A 20,415-nucleotide genomic window follows, 5' to 3' on the forward strand; every position below is an offset into this window, starting at 1 on the left:
ATCAGAGAGCTGAGAATTTGTTTCATATCAATAGTAACCTTCTCAGTCTTGTCTGTCGGTGTCGGTCCTCTTTGCTTCGCGATTTTTCTTCGCGTGTGTGAAAATGGATGTGTGACCTGAGAGCGTGTAAAAAGTGACGACTGCGTGAGTCTCACGCTGAATTCGTGAGAGTTAGCCTAGTCCTGCAGTTTAATTAGGGTGACCATATTTTAGTTTTCAGAAAAGAGGACGGGGCGTGGTTAACGGGTGGGAGCGTGGTTTGGGGAGGCGTGGTTGATGGGTGGGTGCGTGGTTTGGGGAGGCGTGGTTGATGGGTGGGAGCGTGGTTTGGGGAGGCGTGGCTAAGGGTGGGGGTGTGGTTTGGATGAATGCATCAAAAAATACTTGAAAAATGCATTCACAACCTTGCAACTATGTTATTGTACTTTAATACATAAAGTAATACATACTTTCCATTCAACGTTTGGCCCGCAACAATAGAATAATATAAAAAAATTATAATAATAGTTTAGCTTTTAACACCTTTTACATGACACTGTTTCTTTTCATGGACATAGGTTAAAATAAAAAAATCTACTAGTTCAGTCCTCCTGATGTTCTCTTATACTTTCCTTATGTGGGCTTCTAGGTCGCTAGTACACTTTATTTGACAGAAGCCGCGTTTCCATTACTCTTCAAATTGCGCAAATTGCGTTATATTGTGACTGTTATATTTTACAGTATATTACTGTTTTTCCTTGATTAATTCCTTGAAATTAATTTACAGTTGATTACCATTCAATTACGCTTTACTCTGTTTTTTTATTTATTTGTTATTCATACTTGCTATAGCTGCACTGGTCTGACGAAATAAAGGCCACGCTTCATACAGACAAGGGGCGAACTGGCCATCTGGCAGATAGGGCATTTTCCAGCTGAGTCGACGTGCTTTTTGGGCCAATACATCTCATACTTTTTTTTATTTTTATTTTTTTATGAACGGCCCATAAAACTCGTACATCGGCAGGCCATTCTTTTTGTTTTTGTTTTGCTTAATTGATGGTCTCTGTGCTGGTGTAATGAATGTCAAAAAAATGTCAGCGTAGGGTTTTTTTTCTGACAGACCGGCCCATGACGATCACATCTTAAACAACTCCCATTTTGGGCTCTGTGTGAGTGTGTGTAGCTGTCAAAATATTCAGAGAGATGGAGAAAAAACGCAAAGGAGGCGCAGAGAAACTGCGAAAAAAGAAAAGAAACAGGCCCTTCATGCAGATGCTGCAAAAAGTGTCAAAATAACTGATATGTTTTCTGCAGCAGCAGGACCTTCATCAGCTCCCGTGGCTGATGATGATAGTGGTGGTGGTGGTGGAGGTGTTGGAGAACCAGCACACACAGTGAGGAGGATAAGGAGAGGGAGAAAGATAAGGGAGTGAGTGTAGAGCCTGCGGTAAGCAGAACTGCTTTCAAAACACTTTGGCATGAGTGTAGTAGGACCCCAAAACCCCTGATAAACCTGAGCCAAAAACACACGTAGGTGGAAAATGGTGCCAATTCAACAATCCATTGCTGACAATGCTAGCTCGCTATGTCCCACAAAAAAATAAAATAAAAATAAACCAATTAACAAATGTTATCATGTTGATCAAGACCAAAATTAATTTATATTTTTCTTAACTACGCTCATGGTCAATGTGCACAACAGGTACATCTTCTTCTTTGGGTTTAATGGCGGATCAGTGTCGAAATCACATAACGTCACCTACTGTACATTGTACACTTAATTTTTAGACTAAACAAAATAAGTTTGACATTTTGGGTTTCAGATAAATCATATTAAATCTTCAAATAAAATCAAATATTTTTTATGATTGTTTTGGATGACTTGGAGCACCATTTGCAGTTGAATGTCCAGAGCTGGAAGATAAAGAAGCAACTCAAACACAAGACTGTTTACATTTGATTAACATTTTTGTTTGGCATTTTAAATTTCATGTCAGCTAATGTCATGTTGAGGTGTCAGTCTGTGTCGTACTTTGATATTTTTTTTTCTCAGGTCATATTTCCTGGTAACCTGATTTGACCCAGTGTTTACAACCTTTTTTTTTTCTACAGCAATAATAGTGAAAGAATCTCTGTCAATGATTCATAAACACAGTTGGCTTGTGAAGTGCAAAAAAAAAAAAATTGAATTTAATTTGACAGAGATAATCATAGGAATTTGTATCTTGGAGCATTTGATTTAAAACCATTCGGGACTGAGGCCAAAAGACCATCTTTTAAATGTATATATACATTTTACATCTAAAAGAAAAATGTTTGAAGTAATGGATGAGATGAACACTAAGGAACATTACTCTCTCCCTCTCTTCTGCTGTTTCAAATATGTTAGACCTATCACTTCTGCCACTAAAGATTGCTTTATCAATAATCTTCCTGATCAGTTACATCATCTCAGCATCCCGGATAGCTTAGAAGAACTCGATATTGCAACAGAAACTTTTAACTCTCTCTTTTCCAGCACTTTAGACACAGTTGCTCCGTTGCGCTTAAAGAAGATTAAAGAAAATAGTCCAACGCCGTGGTACAACGAGCACACTCGGGCCCTTAAGAGAGCAGCCAGAAAAATGAAGCGCAACTGGAAGAAAACAAAACTAGAGGTATTTCGCATTTCATGGAAAGAGAGCTCGATTGCATACAGAGAGGCTTTAAAAGCTGCTAGATCTGCTTATTTTTCAACCCTATTAGAAGAAAATAAACATAACCCTAGGTATTTATTTGAAACGGTGGCTAAACTAACGAAAAAGAAAGCTTCAAGCCCAGAAGTTTCCAAGCAACACAGCAGTAATGACTTTATGAACTTCTTCACTTATAAGATTGATAATATCAGGGACAAAATTATAACTATGCAACCGTCTACAACAGTATCGCATCAGGCAGTGCATTGTAGTCTCCCTGAGGAAAAATTTGATTCGTTCGTTGTTATAGAAGAGGAAGAATTTACTAAACTCGTTAAATCATCTAAATCTACAACATGTATGTTAGACCCTATACCGACTAAGCTACTGAAAGAGATGCTTCCAGAGGTCCTAGATCCTCTTCTTACTATCATTAATTCATCTTTGTCTCTAGGATACGTACCAAAAACCTTTAAGCTGGCTATGATTAAACCGCTTGTTAAAAAAACGCAACTTGATCCTACAGAATTAGTCAATTACAGGCCGATCTCGAATCTACCTTTTCTGTCAAAGATACTAGAAAAAGCAGTGTCTTCACAACTATGTTCCTTTCTTGAAAGAAATGATATCTGCGAAGATTTCCAGTCAGGATTTAGACCGTACCATAGTACCGAAACAGCTCTCGTTAGAGTCACAAATGATTTGCTCTTATCATCCGATCGTGGTTGTATCTCTCTATTAGTGTTACTCAATCTTAGTGCTGCATTTGACACTATCGACCACAACATTCTTTTAAATAGACTCGAAAATTATGTTGGCATTAGTGGAATTGCACTAGCATGGTTTAAATCATACTTATCTGACCGTTATCAGTTTGTAGCAGTAAATGATGAGATGTCTCATCGATCACAAGTTCAGTATGGCGTACCACAAGGCTCAGTACTAGGAACGCTGCTGTTCACTCTGTACATGCTACCCTTAGGAGATATAATTAGGAAACATGGCATTAGCTTTCACTGTTATGCCGATGATACTCAGCTCTATATTTCTTCAAAACCTAACGAAACTTACCAATTCACAAAATTAACGGAATCCATAGATGATATAAAAAATTGGATGACTCGTAATTTCCTACTACTTAATTCTGAAAAAACAGAGATTCTAATTATTGGACAAAAAACTTCCTCACGTAATAACCTAGAATACTGTCTAACACTTGATGGCTGCTCTGTTAAGTCTACCAATCTTTCATTTGAAAGTCACGTGTCTAGTATCTGTAAAACCGCATTTTTCCATCTTAAAAATATATCTAAATTACGCCATATGCTCTCATTGACAAATGCGGAACAGTTAGTTCATGCGTTCATGACCTCAAGGCTAGATTATTGTAATGCTCTACTGGGTGGTTGCCCTGCACGCTTAATAAACAAACTACAGCTAGTTCAAAACGCAGCAGCTCGAGTTCTTACCAGAACCAGGAAGTATGACCATATTAGCCCGGTTCTGTCAAAACTGCACTGGTTGCCTATTAAACATCGCATCAATTTTAAAATATTGCTAATCACTTTCAAAGCACTAAATGGTTTAGCTCCGCAGTACTTGAGCGAGCTCTTAACACATTATAGTCCTTCACGTCTATTGCGATCTCAAAATTCCGGCCAGTTGATAATACCTAGAATATCAAAATCGACTGCTGGCGGTAGATCCTTCTCCTATTTAGCACCAAAACTTTGGAACAGTCTTCCTACCATTGTCCGGGAAGCAGACACACTCTGTCAGTTCAAAGCTAGATTAAAGACACATCTCTTTGACCTAGCATTCACATAATACATTATAGACTTCTATAATTCAATGTTAGGCTGCATAGATTAGGTCAGCTGGAACCCGGGAACACTTCCCATAAATCCTGATGTACTCGTTACATCATAAGAAGAATGGCATCTACGCTAATTTTAGTGTCTTTGTTTATCCCGAGGTTTTCCCGCAGCCTGCCGGATCCAGGCCGTATCCAGATCTGATGAAGGACCTTCGCCTGGACCCGATCCAATGCAGTGCTGAAGTGCCAACTAGTCTCTCCCTATGGAGGATCCCTTTACCACTCTACAGATAAAGCGTTGTCGGGAAACTCAATTCGCGTACCTACCCCGAATTGATAAAATAAAATAAAATTCTGTATCAAAAATTATAAGGAAACGCCAGTACTTTGTTTAGGCTTGGTTTGTAACTATAGAACATAATTATTAATGCGCATGTGACCGCCATCAGCGTTTTTCACAGGATCGCGTTTAAAGTCTGTGTAGAGAGAATGGTGTCGTCTTAGCGGCCCCTAATTTAATAACAAATGATCGTTGCGACGGAAGCGAATCAATCAAAACTAACTTTAGCTGGAAAATAACTATATTAAAGAACCGCTATAAAGCCAAAACAATCTCTGTTACCTTAAATTATACGTTTATCTCTGTAAAGCTGCTTTGAAACAATCTACATTGTTAAAAGCGCTATATAAATGAAGATGACTTGACTCTCTCTCACTCAAACAAACACTATGAAACACTACACACAACATGAGTTCCCTATCAGTCAGTCAGTCACATTAAACGTTACATCAGAACGACTGACGAATTGGGATCTCGCCTGAGAGCCCAATCACCTTCAAATGGTAACAGAACAAGCTAATGCACATTGGCGAGTGATATTTGCATAGACAGCCGCTCCCCTGCTTCCGGGTATATAAGCCAGTGTGCGATTACTCACATTAAGCTTTCGCTTCGGAGTCGAGCAAACTTTGTTTCACTCTGCTCTTCAATCATCGTTCTTGAGTATCAGAACAAGAGGGTTCCTGTTCCTGTTCATGTGTGTTGGTGTGACGGCGTGTTCCATCTGAGGTCTCCTTAAAAAAGTAAACACGGGTGTGACGTTGCATCTTTTTAAAGATGTCATTCCGTGTGTTTCTGGATGTGGTCGTTTCCTGACCCTGTCTGACAGCCATGATCTCTGCCTCCCGTGTCTGGGCCGTAAGCACACTGAGGTGGCGTTCGTTGATGAGTCATGCACCCACTGTGGGAAGATGACCATCTCGATGTTGAGCTCAAACTAAGATACCTCGAAAGAGGTGGAGTCTCTTCTGCTATTCCCCAAACTGGAGCTTCCGGCTGGGGTTGCTGGTCCTTCTCTTGAAGGACCCAGCATCTCATTCGGGGTTTCCACGGAGGACCAGATGTTGATCTCTGCATCAGAGGGCGAGCTAGAGTCCTCTGGGGATGAAGATTCGGCTGCGCTGCCTCCTTCAGCGGAGAGTAGCGTTGTTCAAGTCTGACGCGTAGCTGACTGCCATGCTTTCCATCTGGCTTGAGTGGAACCCTCCACCGTGTCCAGAACCTTCATGGTTGGACAATTGGTATCTCAGGGTGGGGCATGCTGAACAGCAGCGTTCTGCTCCAGTGCCTTTCTTCCCAGAAGTGCATGAGGAGGTCACAAAGTTGTGGAAGGCACCTTTTTCTGCCAGAAACCGCTCCGCTGCCTCCCCTACTCTATACTTGTCAAGGATGTCGACAAAGTTCGCTTTCTCGACTCCTCCATCTCCCAGGCCGGCCTCTTAGGCTACGATGTCGAGAACTTTGGCCAGCAGTTCTCGGCAGTACACAAGCAGACGCAGGCTATCAAACACACTATGTAAAAAACATTTGGCAAAATACATTAACCGTGCTTGCATTTTAATGCATTGTATTTTTAGGGCTTGCATTTTTATGGGCTGAAATTAAACATGGTTGTATATTTAAGCTGTGAATATTTCAATTCAAAACATTTCACACACATTTTTATTATTAAAAATTCATAACATTATAATACCTATAATATTCGACAGGCAATTTTCGGTCCATTTTACTTCGCTTTACAAATTCGCTTCCACAAATTCAGTGGTTCAAATTCGACAGAAAATTCAACATTTGACATCCGGGAACTGCAGGAATAGCGGTAGATTACCGATTCATAATCTTAATAGCTGTTAGTCGACCTAACGAGCAGGTGGTGCAAGTGGCTGTTGATGAAGACCAGAGCAACAGGTAGAGAGAGTGATTCATTCATAAAAATGGATTTACAGAAATAGAGCTAGCGGTAAGTATTTGTGATGAATATTAGGGTCAGTAGCTATATATGGAAAAGCTGATAAAGACACAAAAGCTGTGTTTACATTTAAGTCTTCATTTATCTCGCCATGCTGTGCTGCAAAACTGGGGATTCCCTCAATAAGTCATTCTCCAGGATTCCCCTGGTCAGGATGCATAATGTAGCTTAATGGGCATAAAGTTGGCTTGACATTGAACATTTGATATTTCTAACTTCAATAGCATTTGAAGAGAATGACTTACAGTCATAAAACCAACTATAAAGTGTTCATGTAGGTGTCAGGCATGATGCACACCTTTTAGATAGTTAATATTAAAATAAATATGAGCTTATACTGAAAATATAGCAATATTTATGTGAGGGAATCCCCAGTTCTGCAGCACAGTGCCACGATATAAAGTTAAGGAAACTAAACAACAGAGAGAAATATATGTCTACTACCTCAGATTTAACGTTTGATCTGTACTAGGGTGACCATACGTCCTCTTTTTCCCCCCGGACATGTTCTCTTTTTGGACCTAAATAAATGCATCCGGCCAGGATTTCTAGATTGCCCAAAATGTCCGGGATTCGGTTTTTGCATTGCTTTAGGTCCCGCCTTCTCGCATGCCACCATTGGTCGGTTGGTCATGTATGTCACGCAAGCATTGGTCAAACTGCATCTCAATCGTTACCATCAGCACCACGGCTTGTCAACAGTGGCACATGGTTCCTGAAAAAAGCCCAAATGTAAATTCACAGATGATTTACAGAGAAAATCCCTGTGTTTTCGTCTTGGTCGGGATCCGTGTGAAGCAGAATGCATGACCTGCAAAGCTGGCACATACGTGTCAGTGTCAAATAAAGGTGCAATCCCACATGAGGAAAGTTATACTTATTTTGCAATACAAATGCATATTTAAAAACTTATTTTATTTCATTTTATTTTTTCTTATGACAACATGCTTGTGATTTTCTATGTAATTCAATTTGGATAAAACTGTAAGCTAAATAAATATACGTTGTATAATGTTTATCTTTTTAATACATTTTATCTTGTTAATACTAATTTACTCCATTTGAAATTTTTTACAATTTATTTTGCAATACAACTGCACAGGATGTATTACTTTATGTATTAAAGTTCAATAACATAGTTACATGGTTGTGAATGCATTTGTCAAGTATTTGTTGATGCATCTTGCAGCTCCGATCTATCGCCGTACTTTCAGCATGTGGTCGTTACCCTAGAACAAGCGTCCAGGCATTTTGTTGTCTCAACAGATGCCTCCAGCATGGGCTGGGGTGCTGTATGCGTCAGGGAAGCAGTCTCAGGCTCCAGGACAGGACCTCGACTGCAGTGGCATATCAATTGCCTGGAGTTGCTATCAGTACAACTTGCCTTGCGTCTCTGGGGAAACATGACCTGATCATCAGGTTCCTGAGAGGCACCAGGAGGTTGAATCCTCCTTGGTCACACCTCATCCCCTCTTGGGACCTCTCCTTGATCTTGATGGCTCTACAGAGAACACCTTTTGAGCCCTTGCAGTCAGTAGAGATTAAGATCCTGTCTCTTAAAGGCACACTATACACTTTTCCTTTTTTGTCAAACAGTAACCCCTAGAGTCGCTGTGGAGTACTTTTATTTAACGTTACTGTCGTAAATACCACTTACGCAGAGCAGTCTCTGCACTCACAACCTGATCCCCTCCCCCCTGTGTACCGGTACCTGTTCAGTAGGATGGAAGCGTCGGACATCGAACAGGCACAGATAGCCTCTGAAGATGTCTACTGACGAGGTAATGTTTCACGATTTCATACAAATATGCCAGCTAAAGTTTGCATAAGCACAGTACACATGTCATACGAAACTTGAACCTGACAAAGGACTACGTAATAAATACACATCACAATACCTGAGTTCAGCTGGTAAACTTGCTCGTGAGGCAAGCTGGGCAATAAAACATAACGCAAAAACACGTAAGAGAAACAAATGTTTGTTGTCAAGTCTGCTAACAGCTCTGCAAATTGATAGCTAGCTAGAATTATGTGGAAATTAGTGGACTGGTCTTATGATCAACATTGGATGAATGAACAACTTTGTTGACATACAACAAGCAAGCACAACAACATACAACATAGAACGCAAGCAAGTTCACAAATAAGAGATTTACTTATTAGTCCATCAACAAGAACGCCAGGTCAGCATCGCTGTTGCATCCTTTGCTGCTTTTTAGCTCTCGCCAACGAGTGAAAGCCTGACCGAGTGTCTCACTTTCTCGTTTTCTTTTCCTTGACTCTTCCGACCGCGTTTTCTTCGTCGACTCTGCCATGATTCACGTCTGAAATGCGTGCTAGTGTCTTCCATAGAGGCTGCTTCATATGTTGTTGATGTATGTGACGTCGTGCCGTAAAGCAAGTCATGATTTGTTGGGACGCCACCTCTCAAACTTGCATTGCTGGTTTTGCATTGCATCCCCCCCTTGCTTTGCTATCGAGATGATTCGCCCTACTATGAGTTCGCTTGCCATCAAAATGATTTCGAAGCTGTTGTATTAAGGTACAAATCTTGCATATTGTGCCTTTAAGACAGCGCTTCTGACTGATCTCACATCCATTAAGAAGGTGGGAGACCTTTAGGCATCTCTGGCAGACATATGTAGAGCTGCGGGCTGAGCGACACATAAAACATTTGCGAGATTCTATGGTCTCAGAGTGGAGCCAGTGTCTTCCCGTATGTGGTGTACAAACACGTAATATGTGTGAAGCCTGGCTCTGTTACCCCTTTTCCACCAAGGCAGTGCTGGTGCTGGTGCCGGTTCGGAGCCGGTGCCTACTCATGAACCAGTTCTTTGTGTTTCGACAGCCAAAGAACCGGTTCTCGGCCAGGAAAATTGGTTCCAAAGCAGCACCAACTCTTTGCTGGACTAGAACCATTTTTTTACCACGTCATGCTTACGTCTGGGGGCTGGGGGCGGGGTTATTGTTGAAGTTCTTCTCGAACGTAACCTTCGTCTATAGTAATCCAGATGAGCAGCACAAATGTGTTCTAAGCGTCTTCTGACCCCAATATAGGATCGCAAAGCCAGGAGAAACATTTGCTGAAAGACGATGTAGTCCGCCATTGTAATTGTTATGCTTGAAGTTGGCGCAAGCGTTTCTGGGACAGCTAAGACGTATGGCAACGTACACAGTGACGTAGCAACGTACACAGTGACGTAACAACGTCGTTCGCTGGGCTCTCTAGTCAGTGGAAAAACAAACAGGTTCTGAGAAGGTTCTCAAGTTGAACCAACTTTGAACCAGCACCAGTTCCGAACCAGTTCTTTTTTGGTGGAAAAGGGGTATGTGTCTCGCTTGCTGCGCCATTCCCCTCTGAGGACGAGATACGAGCACTTATTCTGCTGGTATTGACTCCACTCTTGCAAAAGGCGGGATCTGCCACAGAGAACTTCCATATGTAGCACTGCCCTTGTGATCAGTCCATATGTATAACTACAGACTATAACTACGGAGACCACATCTGTAGGGAGGTAACATGTGGAGTGTTCCATTCCGGTTGGACTTCGCACGCTTTCCCAGAGTTATCTAATAGTCTCACTGTACAGGGTTAGATGGAACATCAGTGATAGACATTTCAGTGCAAAGTCTTGTCCCTTCTTCCACCCCAACAGGTACAGGGGGGCCAGGCGGTTTAACCGGGGTGCTGGAAGGGGCATCATCTCAGGCGAGATCCCAATTCGTCAGTCATTCTGATGTAACGTCTCCGTTCCCTCCTTCAGGGAATGGGGGGTTACATTAGTAACCTAGAAGTTTCTTACCTCTCCTCTGTCATCACAGTATGATTATTTTAAAACAAATGGTCAAATAGTAAATACTTCAAAAGTCTAAAAAAACCTTTTGAATTACATGTTTCCCAAGATTAAATATTGTGATGCTATGAGTGTGCCGTAAATGTAAAAACCAAAATCAAGAGGCTGTCAGTGACCCTGTGCGAGTAAACAGCCTAAATAACTAGAAACCAAAAACAACATTTGGGGTCGAGCTCTAGGGACACCCATGAATGCACCTACTGTACAGAAATACTTAATTCATGTCAGTAATTATGTTCTATATTAGTTTGTATCCATTATGCTTTGAAAAACTATATAGTAAGCTTTATTGTATTTCTCTGTCTCAGGATTCATTGTGCGTGGTCCCTCTGGTCCTCTGGTTGCTCCTCTGGGATCTTCAGTGATTCTGCCCTGTTATGTTGATGAACCTTTACTAATGGAGAATCTGGAGGTGGAATGGAGAAGGAAAGAATCAGAGACTTTAGTTCATCTGTTTCAAGATGGTGAGAGTCGACCAGAGGCACAGCAGCAGGATTACCAAGATAGAGCTCATTTCTTTACTGAGGAGATTAAACATGGAAACTTCTCCCTACGTCTGGACAATCTGAGAGCTGAAGATAAAGGAGAATACACATGTAAAGTTCACACTCAGCTGGAGTCTGGAGAGACTGAGGTTCAGATAAAAGATGTTGGTGAGTCTGAACTGAACTGGATCTTCAGAAATACTTTGAGTGTATGTGATATTTACACAGTTTGTTCTTTCAGAGCGTTTGCTAGTCTCAGGATCAGATCGGTCCATATCTGCGTATGTGGGTGAAGACGTCACTCTGAACTGCTCTGTAGACTCTCACATCACACCTGAAGACTTTGAACAGGTTTCATGGAAGAAAACCGATGAAGATGAAGACATTCTGGTTCTGCTCTACGAAAACAACGAGGCTTTTCCAGATTCATCAGACGAGCGATACCGAGACAGAGTTGAGTTCTTCACTGCTGAAATCCCCAAAGGAAACTTCTCTGTCCGACTGAAGAGCGTCAGAACTGAGGATAAAGGGGTTTACATGTGTCAAGTGTTTGCTGGAAGAGATTCAGCCAATGCAACTGTAGTGCTGGAGCAACTGGGTAAGTCATAAAAAAGTAATAACTAACTAACAAAAAAAAAAAAAAAAACTTTTTTTCATAATACTTGAATGAAATTATTAAAAGGACAGTTTTGGCTTGTCAAATAACATAAAAAATATTCAATATATTGTTTTTATATTTACAGTATATTGAATGTTTTTGATGTTATTTGACAAGCCAAAACTGTCTTTTAAATAATTTAATTCAAGTATTATGAAAAAAAGTTTGTTTTTTATTAAATAAGCTATGGATGTGCTTTCTCATGGGATACTCTGCAAATAACTTTTCAGTAATTCATTTTTTGTATACAACTGATTTTTTCTCAGTACTTTTTCAAAAGTTGTCACACAGTTCTCTTTAATCTTTTTTCAGCTTTCATCTTCGCACACACATTTTGTCACACTAATACAAGGATGAGGACTCAGAGAATGATGTTAACAGTTTATTTAGACACGAATGCAACTCCTGAATACAGGAAACAGCTTCGAGGTCCTTCCAGGGAAGCACAGAGAGAATACTGGAAACTTGTGCAGCCACGAAGATACTTGGAATAAATGATCACGGGGAATCAGAATAGTGATCCGGGAATTCACTGGAGAACTCAGGGAGACGGACTGTAGAGTCTTGGGGAACCACCGCACACCAATGCTGCTTTGAATGAACACACAGAGACGTTAGTGTACAACTCGGATATACTTGCGGCGAATAAAGGGAGTATCCTGGAACCAGACAGGAACGTTAGGAACCGGGGAGTCACAGGCGTCAAAAGACGAGACCAGACAGTGAGCTGTGGAATGACTGGGGTTTAAATACAGAGCCGGCGCGGTAAGTGAAGTGATGAGGTGCAGGTGCTGTGAATCAGAATTCCGGTGATTGTGATCGGGACCAGGTGTGCTGAGTTGACGGTGGCTGGGGTGTGTCGTTGAGTAACTCCGTGACAGTACCCCCTCCTCCACGGCCAGCTCCTGAGGGCCGTAGACCCCGACGATGAGGGGGGCTGGACGAACCGGGTGTTCACGGTGAAAGTCCTGGAGGGGGGTCTAAGATGTTGTCCCGGTGTACCCAACAGCGCTCCTCCGGTCCGAACCCCTCCCAGTCTACGAGGTACTGCAGTTGGCCCCCCCGTCGTCGGGAATCCAGAATGGTGTGGACCTGGTACACGGCTTCGTCTGTGGGGTCCACAGGAGGAGGAGGGGGCACTTCACCAGCATCAGTGGAAGGGGAAGAGAGAGGTGCAGTGTAAGGTTTTAACAAGGACACATGGAAGGTGGGTGCAATCCTGTAGTGACGGGGTAGTGCGAGTCGATACGTGACTTCATTGACCTGCCTCAGTACCGCAAATGTACCTATAAACCTGGGACTCCGCTTACGGGAGGGCAGCCGGAGGCGAATATCCCTGGTGGAGAGCCACACCAGCTGACCAGGAGTATAGTGGGATTTGTCTCTTCGACGTGCGTCGGCCTGTTGTTGGAACCTCCGGACTGCCCCCTGTAGGTGGACATCGAGATGAGACCAGGGTCTGTTCGGGATTGGTAGGGGCATAAGCTTCCCTTCTGGGAGACGTCGGGGTACCTTGGCCATAGCACAAGCTGTGCATCCCTGCACGTATCGGGAGGTATCCTGAGCCATGCTGGGCCACCAGTAACGTTGTTGAAGGAGTGAGAGGGTTTGTTGACTGCCTAGGTGTCCAGATCCCGGAGAGGTGTGTACAGAGTCCATGAGGGGAAGACGGAGATTGGTAGGTACGAAAATCTTCCCCTCAGGACCCCCCGGCGGAGCAGGTTCGGCAAGGGTGGCGTCGGCTATGAGTTCGATATTCCACTGGATGGGGCTGACAATCATGGTTGGAGGGAGGATAGTTTCGTTGATCTCAGAGGAGGTCTCGGATTGATAGAGGCGTGACAGGACGTCTGCTTTGAGATTCTTGGAACCAGGATGGTAGGTAACTGTGAAGTTAAAGCATGTGAAGAAAAGAGCCATCCTAGCCTGGTGAGGATTTAGTCTCTTGGCTTCCCGGAGATACTCAAGGTTGCGGTGATTAGTAATCACTTGGAACGGATGGTTGGCTCCCTCCAACCAGTGTCTCCATTCCTCTAGAGCAGGGGTCGGCAAGTAACTTTGGCCGCGGGCCAATATTTTTTTTAGCCAGTAGATGGCGGGCCAGCTACACAGAGTAGGCCTATGGATACAAATTAAATACTCTTATATAGGCCTATAATTGCGGAATATGATGGGTCCGTCACCGTCCGTGGATCATTCATTCAATCGTTTTTTTTTTTTTCAAACTAAAACCAAAAATAAAAAGATGAAAAACGACTTGTTTTTCCATTATTTATTTCCTAAACTGAAATGAAAAAAAAAAAAATAAGGACGGGTTTTCTGATTTTCTGATTGTGCTCAGATCAAAAATAGAAAAAATGAATTACTGGATTAGACAAATTTAAATTTTGATTTTTAAGTTTTAATTTAACACCTTATGCATATATCAAGGAAACCATTTTAAACAGATCAAGTAGGCTACTATTGTGGTAACATATTACAGCCATTTTAATAAAGGTGTGAATAGCAATCATGCCTCATTCCGTACAGTCCGACTTTTGAACTTTATTCCTTTTTTATTATTATTATTTATTCGGGGACACACACATACACACCTAAGGTTTAAGGAGGTCTGCGTGGGACTGTTTTTTTTCGTCCCGCTCCCACAAGGTTCTATTCAGCAACCGCTTAAAATACACTCGGTGTTCACCCGCTTTATTTCCCGACCTGACGGGTCCACAAAATTTAGATCTCGTTTCCATAATCTCACATTCAAATGTCTCTAATGGAAAGAAGGAGATTGGAGTAGCCTGTAATAATTATAAATGCTATACAAAAATTGTGTTCGTGTCAGTATAAATATTAGGCTATTTTAACATTGTACTGTCAGCAGAGAAAAAAAATGTCACAGAAAAAAAATATGAAATATAAATAACATGAATTAAATAGGACAAAGCCTATCACTCAAGTTTCTAAGCAACATAAACGAAAATCATATTGCCCTACTGACGAAATGAAGTAGGCTATTTTCTGTCGAACTATTTCAAACATCCTTGCAAAAAAAGAATGTTGTTGACTGACAATGGTTTCAGTACCAAACAGCTCCTCAGAGCTAGGTGTACAGGCGGTCAGAATTAAGTGCGGATACGCTGTCAAAAGATGTCGGGAGTTGGCTATTGTCAGTCAGACCGCACGCTCCGTCCAAAGTACACCAGAGTTCTGACCGCTACCGTCTTTTGACGCGCGAATGGACACAAAGTGGTCAAGCGTATAACTAGACGCGGCAGGCGCGAATTTGACGCGCTATTCACGTCCGTTGTGAACGCACAGTTATACTTTAAAACGTAATCCCGCGCCGCATTATTCCCTATGGGCGTTTCACACAGTATGCGGCGGTGAAATCGCCGCGCGACTACGGCTTTTCTCAAGTAGTGGAAGAGTTTTGTACAGCATTTAGGACTGCCAAAATAATCCGGCGGGCCAGAAAATATTGCTGACGGGCCAGTTTTGGCCCGCGGGCCGCCAGTTGCCGTTCCCTGCTCTAGAGCCAACTTAAAGGCCAGGAGTTCTCTGTTACCGACATCATAATTCTGCTCCGCCGGGGACATCTTGCGTGAGAAGGCGGCACATGGATGAAGTCGTGGAGGGGTCCCCTGCCGCTGTGATAGAACCGCTCCAACTCCATTGGTGGAGGCATCTACTTCCACTATGAACGGTAGCTCAGGATCGGGATGACTCAGCATAGGAGCAGAACAGAAAGCTTCTTTTAGATCTTCAAAGGCTTTAGACGCTTCAGTAGACCAGGTTAACTGTTTGGTACCCTTCTTCACCATGGATGTTACTGGAGCGCAGATTTTACTGTAGTCGCGGATGAACCGGCGATAAAAATTGGCAAAGCCAAGAAAGCGTTGCAGCTCTTTCAGGGTTTGAGATTTAGGCCAGTTGATCACAGCTTCCACTTTACTTTGATCCATAGAGATGCCATCTGGACGGATTACGTACCTAAGGAAGTGCATGGACTCTTGATGGAATTCACATTTTTCTAGTTTCAGGTACAGCTGGTACTCACGGAGGCGTTTTAAAACTTGTTTCACCTGGAAGATGTGTTCATCGAGGTTGGAGGAGTAGATCAGGATGTCATCAATGTAGATGATCACAAACCGGTGGAGCATATTTCGGAAGATCTCATTCATGAAGCCCTGGAAGACCGCAGGACTGTTGGAAAGGCCGAAGGGCATAACCCGATATTCGTAGTGCCCCGCAGGAGTGATAAAGGCCGTCTTCCAGTCGTCTCCTTCACGGATACGAACCAGGTTGTAAGCACTTCTCAAGTCGAGTTTGGTGAAAGTCCTAGCCGAATGGAGCTGTTCAAGAGCCGAAGGTACCAATGGTAATGGATATCTGTACTTGACGGTAGCAGCATTAAGGATGCGATAATCAATACACGGACGGAGTCCTCCATCTTTTTTCCCGACGAAGAAGCAGCTTGAGGCGGAAGGGGACGTAGATGGTCGAATGTAACCTTGGCGTAAAGGTTCCTCCACGTACTCCTCCATGGCCTTCTGCTCCGGGATGGACAATGGGTAAACTTTCCCATGCGGTAGAGTGGCCCCAGGCAGTAGGTCAATAGCGCAGTCCCATGGCCGGTGAGGTGGAAGAGTGGTGGCGAGTTGCTTGCTAAACACGTCCTGGAATGCCCGGTATTCAGGAGGAATCTTGTGAGATGAATCTGTGGCTGGACTCTCGACGGAGGTTGAACCTAGGATTGCAGGGGAAGTGGATAGGAAAGGAGTGGTGGAGTTCTTCTTGATGGGACGTAGACAATGCATTTTACAGTAATCACTCCAGTGGTGTACTTCTCCAGATGTCCAGCAGATGTCAGGCGAGTGTTGGTTAAGCCACGGGCGTCCCAGGACGACATCGGATGTAGAGCCCTCCAGTACCAGTAATGAGCATCTTTCTTGGTGTAGACAACCGATGGAAAGTTGTAACTCGGGACTACAGTGATGAATACTTATTTTACTGAGGGGTTTTCCTAGGATGGAGTGTATACTCAGTGGTTGATTCAATCGTCGACGGGCTTGCAAACGGTTGAGCAGTGAAGCTGAGATGAAATTCAGCGCTTCAGTCAATCCGAGCTTTCGCTGGAATAGAATGTTTTCGATAGGTGAGTAATACTGGAGTTTGCTTCAGGTTAGATACTGGGAATGGTACTGTAGATCTACTGTACTCACCGCCGAACGACTGGGGCGAACGGGACATTCAGCACGATAATGTTCAGAAGCTCCACAGTAGAGACACAGGTTATTGGTACGACGTCGGTTACGTTCAGCTGTAGTTAGTCGTCCCGAATCTATTTCCATAGGCTCTGGTACTGGAGGGCTTACGGGCGAGGAGAAGCGAGGAGAGCGTGCAGAGGAATTTTGGAAGCAAGCAGTGCGGTGTTGGGCTATGAGTATCGAGCGTTGGATGAGTTTTTCAATCCCAATGGCATCGTCATAAATGGCCAGTTGTAAACAGATGTCTGGGTTGAGCCCTTGACAATAAGCTGTCATCAAAGCGATTTAGTTCCATCCGCTGTTTGCTGCGATCGTCCGAAACTTCAAAGCGTAATCTGAAACAGAGGAAGTGCCTTGTCGTAGGCGAAATAACTGATCATGAACAGATATGGCATTGGATGATTGAGAAAATACGGTGTGAAAATGTTCAAGGAACCCGTTTAAATACTAATGCGGGTGCGTTGGAATCCCAGAGAGCTTGAGCCCAGTTCAACGCTCGACCTGTGAGCAGAGAAATTATGAAAGCAATTTTGGCTTTTTCGGAAATGAACTGAACAGCATTTACCTCCATGTATAGTTTGCACTGTAGAAGAAATCCTTTGCACTCTCCCTCGCCCGAATAAGCAGGTTTGGCCATGGGACTTACTGAGGCAGGTCGGTAATTTTGAAGAGTATGACGAAATTCCGTAAGAGTTTCTTGAAGTGTTGGTTGCTGTGCGACGGCTGCATTAACAGTGGCGTATGCTGTGGTATCCATAAGCGACGGTGATGCAGTGGCACCCAGAGAGGCATCGGTGGCTGTAGCAGAGATCTCAGAAGCCGAGGGAGCTTGCATGGTGTGTGGTCCGGTCTTCTGTCACACTAATACAAGGATGAGGACTCAGAGAATGACGTTAACAGAGTTTATTTAGACACGTATGCAACTCCTGAATACAGGAAACAGCTTTGAGGTCCTTCCAGGGAAGCACAGAGAGAATACTGGAAACTCGTGCAGCCACGAAGATACTTGGAATAAATGATCACAGGGAATCAGAATAGTGATCCGGGAATTCACTGGAGAACTCAGGGAGACGGACTGTAGAGTCTTGGGGAACCACCGCACACCAATGCTGCTTTGAATGAACACACAGAGACGTTAGTGTACAACTCGGATATACTTGCGGCGAATAAAGGGAATATCCTGGAACCAGACAGGAACGTTAGGAACCGGGGAGTCACAGGCGTCAAAAGACGAGACCAGACAGTGAGCTGTGGAATGACTGGGGTTTAAATACAGAGCCGGCGCGGTAAGTGAAGTGATGAGGTGCAGGTGCTGTGAATCAGAATTCCGGTGATTGTAATCGGGACCAGGTGTGCTGAGTTGACGCTGGCTGGGGTGTGTCGTTGAGTGACTCCGTGACACATTTCACATTCGCTATTCTTTATTTAAAAGGGACAATACACATTAATTAACACAAGCACTCGTGTCCATCATAAATATGCCAGATTTATCCAGGCTCATTTTCATCTGTAGCCCCTGGCAGTTGATGATAAAGAAAAGTCCATAAGTACATAAAACATGGAAAATCATATAAAAGCACATTCCAGCAAACATAGCCATAACCAGGGCATATTAACACAAACACAAAATGACTTTAAATATGAGACAGAAATAAACCACTACTCCAAATTATGAAGAAATGTTTGATTACCTAATAACCACTGTTTTATCGATGCAGAGAAAGAAGTAAATCATGTAATATTTCATAATTCTGTAGGTTCAGTTTACCAGGTATGTGCTGCTCTATATGAAAAGGCTGATTGCCCAAAAGCAATTCTATGTGTTATTGTACAATCTCCTCTAGTTGATGAGTTATGATTTTGTCTAATAAACTCATTAATTGGAGGTGGAGCAATACCATGCAAATGGCTGTGTATCACCAACAATGTCACGATATGATACGCATCACGATACTAAAGCCACGATACGATACGTATCACGATATGAAAAGTAAAAACAATTTTTGTAAAAAGTAGCGCAAATAAATACAATAGAATAAAGATAGCCTACCAATAAAGAGAACTTTTTGAATAGGTCTAGAAATACTAGAAACTGAATAAAGTAATCAAATGTAAAATAACACTGGGTTGTGTTTTAGTCCTGACTAAATTAAAAACATAGGCTATTAATCCAGATTCCTTAAAATGAAAACTATCTTTTGTTGTTTTGACAACATATTAATGACAGACACATGCTTCTGTCCCTTTAAGAGCTAGTGCACGGATCCTGATTTCATTATAGGCTACTGTCCCATCATGCGTTTTATGCTGAAGACATAACTGACTGTGTTTAGAGGATACTCAACCAGACCGAAATGTTTGACATTTTTCGTGTTTTTGTTTGTTAAAGTGATATAATCCGCGAAAAATAACTTTACTCGCGAGCTGTTTGTGAGCGCGTCGAGTATAAGCGAAGCCAGGCGAAAGTATAAACAAGGCTTCTTCACGCTCTTTGTGAAATTGCGTCTCGCAGAAAGTTTTAAAATTACTGATCTGATTGTATAGTCTGTGTGGATTAATTAACTCATACAATCTACATGCTAAAGTGCAGGAATGATTAAAATTATGCGCAATACCCGCGCCGAAATTCGAGCCCTGAATTGGCTACATAAGCACAACATATCGATACGGCAGCTGCTGTATCGATACGCGCATCGTCAGGAGTTCATGACGATGTATCGTTGTATCGATATTTTGAGCACAGCCCTATGTAATGCACAGGAAAAATATCTGCAAATGTAATAATATATTCCCAGTTTAAAAGATCATATTTAGTTAAAGTTTTACAATGATGATTTACATTTAGACCTTTTATTAAATATTTTCAAAGCTTGCTAGAGTGTGGGTTAGTATTTATAATTAGCTATAAAACAGTAGAAATCTATTGAATGTCTCATTTTAGCTAAATGTGTGCGTGTTCGTACTTAATCATATCTTAAGGACACATTTGTGCAATATATAAGGAACTGCACAATAACAGCATTAATAAGTGTGTGTGTTTGACAGGTTTCTCTGCTCTCCACATAATAATGCTGATTCTCTGTGTCTCTGCATCTGGATCTGCACTTCTGCTCTGCTGTCTGATCTACTGCAGATCTCAGACTAAAGGTACACATATAACATGAACATATTCTGATTTACTGGGATTCAGTGGGAAATGAGTTTGAACCTAATAATAATAATAATAATAATAGCATATTTATACGTTTTTAAACAAGGAAAAATGTTTAAAGACTAAAAAACAAAAGTCAAGAGGAAGGTTATACTTAGATTCTTGAGAGACTGTCCACTACCAGTGTTTGTTAGTTAGCGGAGGTAAATTAAGGGGTGCGTTAGCAC

General features: G+C 42.4%; 2 protein-coding genes across 3 annotated transcripts in view; both read left to right on the plus strand.

Annotated features, from left to right (window-relative positions):
- The window catches only part of LOC308700561 (CD276 antigen homolog), a 1,553,888-nt gene that overhangs the window by 64,797 nt on the left and 1,468,676 nt on the right, over window positions 1–20,415 (plus strand). The window contains exon 9 of the mRNA XM_081382222.1: window positions 3,400–3,529. The gene's annotated coding sequence lies outside the window, so the exon portion shown is untranslated. The remainder of the gene's footprint in view (window positions 1–3,399; window positions 3,530–20,415) is intronic.
- Window positions 1–20,415, plus strand: part of LOC308700492 (uncharacterized protein) — a 56,547-nt gene that overhangs the window by 2,360 nt on the left and 33,772 nt on the right. The window contains exons 2-5 of one of the 2 annotated variants that reach the window (XM_081382125.1): window positions 5,844–6,054; window positions 10,945–11,289; window positions 11,363–11,719; window positions 20,083–20,184. In XM_081382125.1, the coding sequence (XP_081238251.1) occupies window positions 11,034–11,289; window positions 11,363–11,719; window positions 20,083–20,184 (715 nt within the window). In that variant the 5' untranslated portion in view covers window positions 5,844–6,054; window positions 10,945–11,033. The remainder of the gene's footprint in view (window positions 1–5,843; window positions 6,055–10,944; window positions 11,290–11,362; window positions 11,720–20,082; window positions 20,185–20,415) is intronic. The other variant, XM_081382124.1, reaches the window with a different exon arrangement.

The sequence above is a fragment of the Scardinius erythrophthalmus genome, assembly GCF_964197995.2.
Source record: "Scardinius erythrophthalmus genome assembly, chromosome: 1".
Taxonomy (NCBI): domain Eukaryota; kingdom Metazoa; phylum Chordata; class Actinopteri; order Cypriniformes; family Leuciscidae; genus Scardinius; species Scardinius erythrophthalmus.